Raw genomic sequence first — 13,654 nt, 5'->3', positions numbered from 1 at the left:
GAAAAGTGGCAAAAACAGTAGTAAAAACAATTCACATGCAGTGCAAGCTAGCACACTTGAGTATGTAGCAATATTAGACCACACACAGTTTGAAAAATGCAATTAAATTAAAAAGGACTAAAAGCAAGTGCAGAAAGGGTTTATTGGGTAGAATGCGGTAAAGAGCTGGGACTGGGGGAGTGTCTTAGATCAAATCTACAGTGGGGCGGGCACTGCGAAAGCCACCAAATTTAAACTACAAACCAAAAACAGGGAGGGGGGTGGGGAAGACAGAGACTTGAGCAAACACTAATAGTATAAACTATAAAACCAAAAATATATACTCAGCTCTGTATATTTGCAGATCAGACTCTCAGAACAGTGAGACAACAGATATCCAAGCAACAAACTCTATAATAAAGAAAACTATACTCAGCTCTGTATATTTCCAGATAGTCTTGTAAGGCTGTCTCAGAACACAATTTCCAATTTAAATGCAACTTACTCACCGACTGTCCTACTGAGGGATGAGAAAAAAGGGCCAATGACATCCCTAGATCTAGACACAAAGGTCTGCAATATAGGAGGCTTTTGTTGAAACAATTGACACGTGTCGGTCAAAAGTAAGTCATTAAGTTCACAATTCCTGAACTGGTCAGCTGTTAGGGGTATTGTAAATGTGGTAGCCCAATCCAAAAAGTTTAAACCAAAAACTAAACAGCAAAAATAAAGGCAAAGTGACCCCCCTTCCAAATATTAGAATTCAAAGTCAAAGGATAGGGGTCCAGCTGCATTCAATTCCTACATACAAGAAATTATAATGCAGAAATCTAAGTTTGCCCTTCATGAAGTCCTGCAGGGCAGTCTGTTACGAAGTGATCTGGACTGACTTATTAGGCAGCTGAAGGTAACACACCCTAGAATTGTGGGTGGTTGAATGCATCCATCCCTTCATCAGCAGCACTGACAACACTGCTGAAAAGGAACTATACTCAAGGTTAATTGATGACAACAGGCAAATCCCAAAAATGAAAAGCTTTGATCACAACAACCCTATCAATTTATGCAACTTAAACTGACACCACTAACAAAAGATCACATTTAAAACCATCTGGATTTTTGCTATTCAGCACAAGTGAAGTTTTACCTCTGGAAGCCCATGTAGCCTACGCTGTCTTCTATCAACCATGAAGTTAGTAAGCCACTCTTTTCGATCCTCTATCTTTTTCTTACTAAAGGCCTGCAAAAGAAAAATACACCTTTCAAATTTCACAAAAAAGCACCAAGACCTACAACCTTCACATAATAAAACTTAAAGGGTAGCTCCTCTTACGAAGATTTTATACTTCATACATTTTTTTGTATAAATACATGTACATTATATAAATATATATAAAAACATGTATATATGCATGTATACACATACGTGCACACTCAGAAAACTGATTTCGACTTTCATTGAGAATTCACTACTTTAAATTACTGATTTTTTTTTTTTATTATTTTACTTTCCTTGCAGGCAAAATATCCTCAAAGGCATCATCCTTGCAACCATGAGGGTTGCCTGTGCCCTCACTGGCACGACAGCAATGATTAAATTTGTCCTAGCCCCCTCCCTTGCCCCAGATGGGGAATGTGCAATTTGCACCACCAGGTCGCCACTATGCCTCCTAAATCGCAAGCATTCTTTTCTGCATCTGCTGAGGAAGGCTACAGTGTTCACAAACTAGACAGCCACACTGCCAAAAGATGACTGTCCCTTTTCTGAAGAAATGGAACACAAAACAGACATTCTGTCCACTAAAAGGATAGACACACCCATCATTCACATAGCTGCTCAACATATATATGCCAAAGCTGGCAGCTTGTTCACAGCCCTAGCTAAGAGGAGAGAACAGGTGACGCAGTTTGCACTGGTTAAGGAAGCAGACTGGTAGGTCCCAAGGCTTAATCCAATTTTGGGGGGAAAATTTTGGTTCACCGATCAATGACTCAGTAGTTCAAAAACCTAATCCTTCCACAAGCTAAAAGTTTAATGGCAATCCCATCTCCAGTGGGTCAATATAATGGTAGAAGGTGCTAAGGAACACATTTCTTGGCATACAGTATACATGTTACAAGAACGTGGTACAATCCCTATTGGTACCAGTCACAGCAGGTACAACGTAGTGCTCTTCAATGGACTTCAGAAAAAAGTGCTCTACAGATGTGGAATGCACAGAGTACTTGCCTCGGACTCCCAGTCAAGCACAGGATACATGTCTATCCACCATAAAGTTATACTTGCCTAACAAATCCAAAAAAGCAAGTGCAATCCTTGTAAACATAACTGCTTGGCAGATAACTTCACAATAATGCTAAACATACCCCCACAATACACTGCCTTTTCATGCCATTTTCACGTATCGTGTGTGGAAATATATTTAGAAAGATGAGACAACCTACACAAAGTACAGTTGTGTACCTACCATAAATGTAGATGTTAGTGTGTATTCACTGTTGCAGTCATTACTCTTGGGTTATCCTGCTGGCAGGCTACCCTCAGTCGGCCAGAATTCCAAAGTCTAGGTCAGGCATCTGTTGCTGTCACCTCCTCCCGGACGTCTGTGCACCAGGGGGATAAAAGATGCAACAGACACGATTTTCTTCAGTTTTTCTTACCCCAGATGTCAGGTGCCCCCAAATTGGTAGGCTGAAAAATATGCCAATAAAAATGCATGCACAAAAATAACATTTCCTTCATCTACAAGCAAATACACCAAATAGGTTGTATAGATCAAAGTGCAGATAGACCCAGCAAAGAAAAGGGGGATGGTGGGTGGGTAACCTGGACTGCAACAGTGAATACACCAACATCTACATTTATGGTAGGTTCACAACTGTACTATGTTCATCGTGTTTCACTGTCGCAGTCAGTACTCTTGGGCTGAATCCCAAAGCTGAGGATGGGTGGCTGGGCTAAATAGGATTAGGAGAGGCTATGAGGCCCTGCAGGACTGCAGTGGCAAAGCCTGCTCTGGACTTAGAGTAAATGAGGTAAGTAGTAGTGCCTTGTGAAGGTGTGCACTGAACTCCAGGTTGCAGCCTCAGATATCTTTGGTTGGTACTCCTCTGAGGAAGGCTGCTGAAGTGGCTGCTGCTCTGGGGAAATGAGGCCTAATGCCCTTAGGCACTGATTTGCCATGTTGAGAATAGCAGAAACGGATGCAACGGCCTATCCTTTTAGAAATAGTCTGTTTTGAGATGGCCTTTCCTTGTGATCCCGCAGCATATGACACAAAGTTGCTCAGTCTTTCTGAAAGCTTTAGTTCTGTCCAAGTAGAAGCGTAGCTGCCTGTGTATGTCCAAAGAATGCAGAATTTTATCACCCTTGTTCTGTGGATTTGGATAAAAGGTAGGCAAGTGAATGGTTTGGTTGAGGGCCACACTAGACAGCAACTTAGGCATAAATGTAGGGCTTGTCCTCCGAGAAACCCTGTCTGGATGAAAGATGCAAGGGTCTACAGCCAAGAGTGCTTGTAACTCAGACTCGCCTTGCAGACGTTATTCCTAGGAGCAGAGCTGTTTTCCAGGATAAGAATTTTATATCTGCTGTTGATACTGGCTCGAAAGGAGGCAGTGTGCATTTTTTCAAAACATAATTGAGATCCCAAGCCGGAATAGGTGCTCTCCTTGGAGGCCTAATGTTTTTGGCAGAGGCATGAATCTTAATTGATGAGAAAGAAAAGCCTTTGTTCAGCATCTCAGTTAGGTATTGTAAAATCAGAGGGATATTTGGTACACACGTGTCAATGCCTTGTTCCTGGTTCTAAGCACAGAATCTTCCATTTCTCTGCATAAGATTTTCTGGTACTGGGCCTCCTGGCCTCCAAGATAACATCCAAAACAGCTTTTGAAAGAGGAGTGTTCTGAATGGCTACATTACCCGCCATGCTGCCAGATTTAAGGTCCTGAGTTGGCTGTGCAGGATCAGATTGTTTTGTTGGGTCAGCAAGTGAGAAGTTTGAGGCAATATCCATGCTGGACCTTGAGACAAGCTCTTTAGGATTGGGTACCAGGGCAGGCGTGGCCAGTCATTTTTGGCTTCTGTCTGACCTTTAGGAGTACCCTGGGAAGGAGGGGCAGTGGAGGAAAGGCATATACTGTTACATTTTTCCAACTGAAGGGTAGGGAACCCACCTTCCATGCTCGCTTGTGATAAATCCTTGTGCAAAATCTCTGCAAATGGCAGTTGTGAGGGGAGGCCAACAGATCCATGTCTGGGCATCCCCATTTCCTTATGCTGAATACTTGTGGATCCAGTTTCCATTTGTGGAGATCCATGAGTTTTCTGCTTAGTTCGTCTGCCAGACTATTTGTTTTTCCTGGCAGGAATTGTGCTTGCAGGTGAACCTGAAAAGCCAAAGTTGTCTCATAAGGTTATTGCTTGTCTGTAGAGGGGATAGGAATGAGTACCTCCCTGCTTATGTACCACATGACTGTAGTGTTGTCTGTATCAGTAACTGTCCAGGATGAAGCAGGTCCTTGAAAGCTGTCAGGGCATTTTGAACAGCTAGCACCTTTTTGATTGATGTGAAGATGCATCTGGTTTGCAAACCATGTGCCCTGAATACATTTTCCTGCCATATAGGCCCCACAGGCATAATCTGATGCATCCGTGGCCAGTGTTGGTCTGGCTGTGGGTGGACAATGGCAGACCCTTATGTTGACAGGCTTCTGCCCCCCATTGAAACTCCTGTTGCAGGCAGGGAATGAGTGCAATTACTGTCTCCAGGCTGTGGCAATGCTGAGTCCAAACACTTTTTAGATACCATGTAGTTTACTCATATGGAATTAGTATAATGCAGGATGCCATGAAACCCAAGGCCTGCAGGATTTTCCTTGCAGATGTGGGTTTTTGTTGCCAATTTCTTGAAGTAGTCAGATGCTTTTGTCTGGCGTGAGATAAGCCATCTGGGCAATTGTATTTAAGCTTGCACCCAGAAATATCTCTTGAGAGGGCACTAGTTTTGATTTCTTTTCATTTACTGTGTACCCTAGGCCAAATTAGTAATCTTTTTACAAACGCCAGATGCTTTAGAAGAATATCTTTGTTCATTGCTTGAATTAGGCAGTCCAAGTAGGGATGGATTTGAATGCCTTTTTGTCTGCAAAACGCAATTAATGGTGCCAGGCATTTTGTGAAGACCCTGGGTGCAGTAAATAAGCCAAAGGGCAGTGCAGGGAATTGGTAATGCATTGAGCCAGCTATGAATCTGAGGTATCTTCTGCAAGATTGCCTGATTGGTTCATGCAGGTATGCCTCTAAGGTCCAGTTACAAGCCAAGCCTTCTTGCTCAGCATGGGCAGTAGCTGCTGTAGAGTCAACATCTTGAATTTTGGAACTTCCAGAAATGTATTTAGTATAGACAGGTTCAGTATTGGTCTCCAGGTTTTGTCCTTTCTGGGTACTAGGAAAAGTCTGGAGTAATCCTTGCCCCTGCTCTTGTTGTGGCACTTGCTGAATGGCCCTCATGTCCATGAGGGCTGTAATTTGTTTTTGTGCCTCTGTCCATTGATTGTGTGGCAGGTCTGTCATACCTTTTGACCTTGATAAGAGTGTGAAAATGGAACCTGTAGCCTTGAGACACTATGTTCAAGATCCATTTGTCTTGGTAACCATATGCCAATTTGATGAAAAAAGTGTTAGTTTTCCCCCCCTAAGGGGGCTGCCAAAAGAAAAGTGCTTAGATCTGGTAGAGGAAAGTCATTGCGACTGTTTCCTGTAAGGCTGTGATTTGTCTTCTCCGCTTTTGGAGGTAGGAGCACCACATTGTTTAGGCCTGTATGAGCCTTGGGGCTGAGCTCCGCATCTGGACGCCTGTATCTGCCTCTTTGTGGCCTGTCTGACACTGGAGAGGACCAATTTTTAGAAGGCCAGTTCCTGCTAAACCCGGGTGGCTGTACTAGTAAGAAATCCTTGACTGCATGGAGTTTACTTTATCCTCCATTTTTTTCAACACCTCTTCTGCTTTCGTACCAAAGTATCATGCTGTAATGGTGCCTCTAATAATTTTGCTTTAACATGATCAGGCAGATTTCTGTTCCTTTAACCAAGCATGCCTTCTAATAACAGAACCTGTAGCAGCGGCCCTGCAAGAGGCCTCCAGTGAATCATAGCCACATTGCAAAGTATGCTTTCCCACTTGTTCAGCTGCATGCAATAATTGTCAACAATTTCTGTTTAAGCAGTGACATTAAATATTGCTGATATTTAAGCATATGAAACTGACAATTTAAAGCCCTTACAGCCAGGGTAGCAGAAGTGTAAACTCCCCCCACCTCCCATCTGTCTAGAGCCCTAGAATCCCTATCAGAGGGGACAAGGTTTTTTTTTGCAGTGGAAGCTTTGATCCCTTTGGGACCCTGAGATATAGTTTCTGGGTCAGCAGCGGGGTTTTTATATAGGAATTTATGAGAATCCGGGACCCTGTAGTATCTGTGTGGCTTAGCAGGTGAAGGGGGTAAAGAGTCAGGGGACAGGCCAGACTCTGAAAATACATCTACAATGTCTAGAACAGGTGGAATAGCAAGGGGGGTCTGTGCTGAGGAAGTAGTCGAAAGTCCCTGAGCCTTTTCTTAGATTCAGAATAGTCTTGGCTCTCCCAGTGGAAATGCTCCCTCATGGTATGCAGGGTTTCCCCAAAAGAATAACCCTCAGGAGGAGAGGCTAAAGGAATGGATTCTTCAGCATCAGAATCCTCATAGGGAAGCATGGAGTAATCCTGTTCAGAAGAGGAATCAGAAGAAATAGAAACCTGATAAGAATCATACTCTGTCTCTTGCCTAGGCCTCTTATCAGGAGGGGGATGGGAGCCCCTGATCAAAGTAATTAGGTCTTTGGCCATTTTGAGCATTTGTTTTTTAGGCATGGAAGTCTGAGCAGGAGAATGCTGTACTTGTTTCTTTATCTTTAGAGCTGCTTTAGTCTTTGAAGCTGAAGATGGCTTAATATATAGTCATGTAGGTCTGAAGACACCCTCGGAAGCAGATGCCTGCTCAGCGGCTCCGGACCCATCTGAGGGAATTTCAGTGTCCAATACCACGAGTACCCAGAGGGCAAGTCTGCTCCACGTGGGAGTCTGCAGCGGCAAGTGGCTCAGGTAGCGGGTGCCAGGGGCTGCGAAAGCGCCTCACTGAGAACTGGCAAACCGGCGACTGGCCTAGCAGAGGCCTCATCAGTTTTGGACCTCTGATGCCTATACTTTTCCTTGTCCTTGCATTTTTTGTAAACTCTGGTTGTCGGCTGGTCTGACGGCATTATATAATTAAATCTTCGGCCAAAGTAATGAAATGCAAAATCGAACCGATGCTTAGTAGTGCGTTGGTTAAATCTAGCACAAAACCGACAGCTAGCAACGTTGTGATCAGGGCCTAGGCAAGGAATACAGTAAGAGTGAAAATCCTTATGATGTATTTGCTTCTAACAAGAAATACAATTGTTAACTTTTTCTGACATCGGGCTGGAGCAAGAACAAAGTTTCCCTAACGGGGTACTTGGCTTTAATGAAGACTTCGGTTCTGAAATTCGGATTTGAATATCTCAGGAGTCGGCTGTCCGGCACTTGCGAACTGCTTTTGCTTCGGGCACCGCGCGGTAAGAAAGACTGAAGAAAATGGAGTCTGCTGCATCTTTATACCCCTGGCGCACTGTCAGGGAGGACGGGACAGCAACCAACGCCAGACCTAGACTTTGGAATTCTGGCCGACAGAGGGTAGCCTGCCAGCAGGATAACACAAGAGTAATGACTGCAACAGTGAAACACGATGAACATGTCCTAGTTATTATACATTACATTCTGTAATCTCAGGTTCATAGGTAGGTACTAAGTTATTGGCCCAAGGGCCTACGCAAGCCTAGCCAACAAGGTTCCCCGGCTTACGCCACCCAAGAAAATTATTTTCCTGTGCCACTGTCGAGCAGACAGAAGTGATCTCCAGGGTGCATTTCCTATTTCCCATCAACTCAAGATTTTTCTTGGAGTGCTAATGAAAAACTTTGCTTAACATAGATGGGTAGCCTGTTCGAGTATGGGAAGTCCCTGGGACAGGAATCTATCCCTCCAGCATGTCCTGTTCACTGCGGTGACTAGGTTTAGGTCCCTAGAGCATGTAGCTTAGAGGGATTGGGATTTCTTTAGGTGTAGCATGTCCCAACAGCTCTTGGTTTGACATAACTTATATTAGGCAGAGATCACCTCAGAGTAGGCGATATGCTACGGAGTAAAGCTGGTGTTTGAGACTGTCAGTGTAGGGCATTTGTTTGAGGCATGTAATCCTCTGAGGTACTTCTGTGGCCTTTCCAGCTGCTGCAGATGTCTTTAGGTACATTCCAAAAGAGGTGTTGTACTCTATAATGGGTCTAATGAGTGTCAAGTAGAGGGGAACAATGACCTCTTTTCCTGGATGAGAATACTTTTATGATGAGGTGCGCCACGTAGGACTTCCTGACTACTGTGGTGATGTGACTTTCAAAAGGAGAGACTATTCTCCACCTGCATCCCAAGGTCTTATCACACATTTGGTGTTCTATTTATGTGGTAGTTCATGGGTACAGAGTTTTTACCAAAGGGGATGACACTGCAGTTTCTTGCACTGAGCTTGAGGCCATGGCTCTGAAACCAGGCATCTGTCTGAAGGAGGCCCTTCTGTAGGATGTCCACATCATTTGGGGACTTGACTATGGCTCCTAGTTGGCAGTAATCTGCAAACTTCGTTAGCCAGAGACCTTTTGCTAGCCTGTACTTCACAGAAATGGATATCAAAAAGGAGAGGTCCCAGGACGGAACCCTGTGGTACTCCACTTGTACCTGGTTTGAGGTCAGATTTGGAGTCTGCAACTTTTACAGTGCGTGTTCCGTCAGTCAGCCAGTTAGCAACCCATCTGGTGACACAGGGATTTATACCTAGTTTAGTGAGAGTTTAGCTATAATTCCTGAATGGGGGATGGTGTCGAAACCTTGGTGAGGTCAAGATAGGCTGTGTGAACCACCTTACCCTCATCTACGGCTTTGGTGACTGCCTCAAAGAAATCAATCAGGTTCAGGAGGTATGATCTGCCTTTCACAAACCCGAACTGGGTGGGATCCAGAGCTTGGCAGTTACCAATGTCTGTTTATGAGTTCCATGATAATTTTCATGGCCTTGCAGACCAGGATAGTCAGGCTAATAAAGTGATAGTTCCCAGGATAAGTGGTGGCTCCCCCTTTGTAGAGTGGGATAACTGTTGCTGTGCGCCATTCAGTGGGCAGAAAGCCTGATGTGAGGCTATTGAACATGGTGCTTAGGTGGGGAGTCACTTCTTTCTGAAGTTTGTTTAAAACACAGCCTGGGATGCTGTCCAGTCCCATGGATGCTGTGTTTTTGGCTTTAGAGTGTGCTTTTACCGGTGTAGTTTATTACATGGACTCTGCATTCTTCCTGTATAAATATGGGCCCTTTAGGGGGTGGGCAGGATGGCGGGTAAAGTTGGCACTGAACCTATCTGCCAGGATTGTTGGCAATATCAGTTGGTTCAGTAATTTTCTTGCTGTTGTGCTGCAACTCAATAGATCTGGATGTTGCCGAGAGATTCTTGACATCGCTATAGAATGCTTTGTGGTTGTCCTTAAAATTTGTGGCAGTTTTGTTTTCGTAGCTAGCTTTGGAGGATCTTATAAGGTATCTCAGCTTCTTACGGAGGCTGACCAGGGAGCTCCTCCACTCGAGATTTTACTCTCTTTTGCAACAGTTACTTCCTTCTGTTGTACAGTTTATGGCAGGGGACCATCAGATTGGCTTCCTTTTTTTGGAGGAGAGCACGATCCATGCACTCATTTAAGTGCTTATAGAGTGCATTTGTGTAGGATTCAGCAGTTGTAACTGTATTGCTCATCTCCATGGGTGTCATGAAATTCACAACTTCTGTCTTAAGAAGCATGAAGTTGGCTTTGCAGAAATTTTTTTACCATGGTTTCCTTAAGGGTGATGGGGGCGGGATGTGGATATCAAAGGTGATTAGCTTATGGTCGGATCAGACCAACAACTTCACTTCAGGTGTGGAACACCAGTAACTCATGTTGGTACTGATTAGACCTAGGATATTTTTGCCCCTGGTGGGGGTGTGAATAAGTTGATCCAGGGCATTGGAGTTTATGAATTCCAGAAAGCATTGAGCTAAGGAGTTGGTACACGTTTTCCAGGTTAATAGTTGGGTAGTTGAAGTCACCCATTATTAGGGTGTTTGGTTGAACCCTAATATTTTCCAGTACATCAAGAAAAGAAAGAGTGGGAATCCTGGGGCATGGTGGGGGATCTGTAGCAAGCTACAATTTGGACTGCAGTTTTGCCCAGAGTTAGTTGCACTTGGATAACCTCTGATCCATTATGCTGAGCAACTAGCCTGGAGGTCTGGATATCCTTAATGAATATGGACAACTCCACCTTTGGTGTTTTGGTCCAGTTTACATTGCTGAAAAGTGCAGTACGAGTTACAGCTCGGTAGTGCAGGGGTGCTCTCTGGAGCCTTGAAGCAGGTCTCAGTCACTGCACAGATATCAATGCTCTCCATTTTAAGGAGTGCCTTCAGTGCATACATTTTGAGATTTAGACTTCTAGCATTGAGTAGCATTACCCTTGTTTTTTGCTTGCCTGTTCTTGTTACGGTGGTGAATGTGTCATTTGAGCTGTGCCTAAAAAAGGTGCTATAGGGGCAGCAAGAGCCTTAGCCAGTATCTGGAATTCCAGGGGTGACAGGTGCAGTAGCATTACCCTTGGTTTTTGCTTGCCTGTTCTTGTTACGGTGGTGAATTTGTCATTTGAGCTGTGCCTAAAAAAGGTGCTATAGGGGCAGCAAGAGCCTTAGCCAGTATCTGGAATTCCAGGGGTGACAGGTGCAGGCCATCTCTGGCAAGCCATCATGGTCTGTCGACCATGTCATCCCAAACAGACACTGGATCTCCTTAGAATGACACCAGAAGCTTAGCCAATAGCTGAAGTAAATAATTTTGTCCTTGTACTGCAGTATAATTCTGGGCGATGGCAGAATGCTACTCAGGGCTAGGGTCATACCTGCTTGGGCTAAAAAGATCAGAGAGCTCTTCCAGGTCTCTTTTCATGTAGTCCAGGGAGGTACGTCTCAGGTCATTCACACCAACATGGACAAGGAGAGTCACATTTGTACTTGGAGTGACCTGAGTGCGTGGGTTATGTGGCGGATCCTGGCACCTGACAGTAACCTTGTTTAGTCTGGTGAGTGGGACATCAATGTGCCTGGCTATAGAGTCACCTGTGACAAGTGTGTTTGGTACGTTGTTTTGCCTTACTGGCTGTGGTTGAGTGGCACACTGAGTCTGTTGGCTATGTGTCATTTGGGTTGTGTTGAGGGATGGGGGATGCTTGCGTTTCTGCTTTGGAGGTCTCTGTTGCTTAGACATTGAGAGCCTCCGTGAATGTTTTTGTGTTACTATGTGTGGATTTTGGAGGTGTAGATTTAGTGAGACTGTGATGAGTGTGGTGAAAATGTTTACCTTCTCTCCTCTTGACTGTCGAGTTCAATCTTGGAGAGAGCTTTACCTCCAGTTTGGCTAGATAAGTGCATTTGTCACAGGTTGCAGTGTTGGGTGGTAGGAGGAAAGGGTTGACTGTTTACGAGGCAATTTCTACATCGCCTCAAGATGCCCAGATTCATCAAATAGAAGAGAACACTGAGATGACCCTTGGACATACCTTAATAAAAAAATTATTTTCCTCCAGTTAAGTGAGGAGAGTACAAGAGCTGTTTTTCTCTAAGCAAGTGAGAAAATTAAGCACAAAAACTGTTTTCCTCTAGGAAATGAGGAAGGTTGAGTGCTATAGTAATTAGTAGCTTATATAGTGCTTACAAGTTCTGAACAAGTGCCGAGCACGAATAAGCAAATTTAAGTGCTAAAATCAAGAAAAGTACAGTTTTGTACCTACCATAAATGTAGATGTTCGAAGATCCACATTGCTGCAGTCCTTACACTTGGGTAGTCCGCTGTCCTCGGTCGGCCCGAATATCAAAGTATTAGGCTGACGTCGGTCAAGACGCTTAAGACTGACATCAGGACGTCAGAGTACAAATGCGCATGACCGACGTCATATCCTCAGTCTTTTCTTGCCCCAGATGTCAGAAGACCCTAAACAGAAAGGTCAAAACCAAAAGACAGCAAAAACAACTAACCACACTTGCACTAATCATATAAACAATATATACAATATGTACAATATTTACAACCCAAACCACACAACCGCCTCTAACAGAGGGGAAGGAGGGAGGGTAAATTGGACTGCAGCAATGTGGATCTTCGAACATCTACATTTATGGTAGGTACAAAACTGTACTATGTTCTTCATCTCACATTGCTGCAGTCCTTACACTTGGGTAGAATCCCAAAGCAGAGGTAAGGGAGGATGGCAAAACTATAAAGTAGTAGGAGCTGCCAAAATGCCCTGTAAAATAGCAGTGGCAAACCCAGCCCTAGATTTAGAGTAAAGAGGAAGGTGGTAATGCTTAGAGAAAGTATGCACTGAACTCCAAGTAGCTGCCTCCAAAATATCTTTAGTTGCCACCCCCCTTAAAAAGGCTGTAGAAGTGGCAGTAGCTCTAGTGGAATGAGGCCTAATCCCAGCTGGAACCTCCTTACCATGATGGGAATAACAGAAAGCAATACACAACCCAATCCACTTAGAAATAGTTTGTTTTGACACAGGCTTGCCCTGAGAACCCAAAGCAAAAGAAACAAACAACTGCTGAGACTGCCTGAACCCTTTAGTTCTGCTCAAATAATATCGTAACTGCCTGTGTATATCCAAGGTATGCAAAATCTTTTCCCCTTTATTTTGGGGGTTTGCATAAAAAGTAGGCAAATGAATAGTTTGGTTTAAAGCCACACTAGAAACCACCTTAGGCATAAAGGAAGGATTAGTACGTAAAGATACCCTGTCCTTATGGAAAATTAAGAAAGGTTCAACTGCCATAAGGGCCTGCAATTCAGAAACCCTTCTCGCAGAGGTAATGGCCAACAAAAAAGCAGTCTTCCATGATAAATATTTCAACTCGGCAGTAGCTGCAGGCTCAAAAGGTTGTGGAGTGAGTTTCTCCAACACAAAATTGAGATCCCAAGCAGGAGTAGGAGCTCTACGTGGGGGTCTTATATTCTTTGCCCCTCTAAGGAATTGCTTAAACAAAGGATGAGAAAACAATGGTGGATCACAGTCATAGTGAGCAGAAATTGCTGCAGCATGAATCTTAATAGAAGAGAAGGACAATCCTTTGTCCAGTAACTCAGCAAGATATTGAAGAGCCACACTTAAATTAGGCTTAGCAACATCAAATTCCTTTGCTGCACTCCAAAATAAAAATCTCTTCCATTTATCTGTATACTTTCCTTGTACTAGGCCTTCTGGCCTCCAAAATGACATTCAAAACTTGCTATGAAGCTGAGACCCTCCAGGGTTTAAAACAGAATATGCCAGGCTGTTAGGTGAAGAGAGTGAAGTTTGACATTGAGTAAATGACTGTTCTCTTGAGACAGCAGGTGTGGAATCAAGGCAAAGGCCATGGAGGCTCCGAACCAGACTTCTCAGTAATGGGTACCAGTGCTGTCGAGGCCAATCTGGAGCTATTAGAATCATC

At 44.0% G+C, this 13,654-nt stretch overlaps 1 protein-coding gene across 2 annotated transcripts in view; it reads right to left on the bottom strand.

Moving 5' to 3' along the window:
* The window catches only part of LOC122787663 (DNA topoisomerase 2-alpha-like), a 1,447,528-nt gene that overhangs the window by 723,749 nt on the left and 710,125 nt on the right, over positions 1-13,654 (bottom strand). For both annotated transcript variants that reach the window (XM_044054499.1, XM_044054498.1), the window contains exon 17: positions 1,127-1,219. In XM_044054499.1, coding sequence (XP_043910434.1) covers positions 1,127-1,219 — 93 coding nt within the window. The remainder of the gene's footprint in view (positions 1-1,126; positions 1,220-13,654) is intronic.

The sequence above is a fragment of the Protopterus annectens genome, chromosome 13.part0 (assembly GCF_019279795.1).
Source record: "Protopterus annectens isolate FY-2018-M chromosome 13.part0, PAN1.0, whole genome shotgun sequence".
NCBI lineage: Eukaryota > Metazoa > Chordata > Ceratodontiformes > Protopteridae > Protopterus > Protopterus annectens.
Note: the sequence above shows the minus strand (reverse complement) of the source record. Positions and strands in the feature narration are given on the sequence as shown.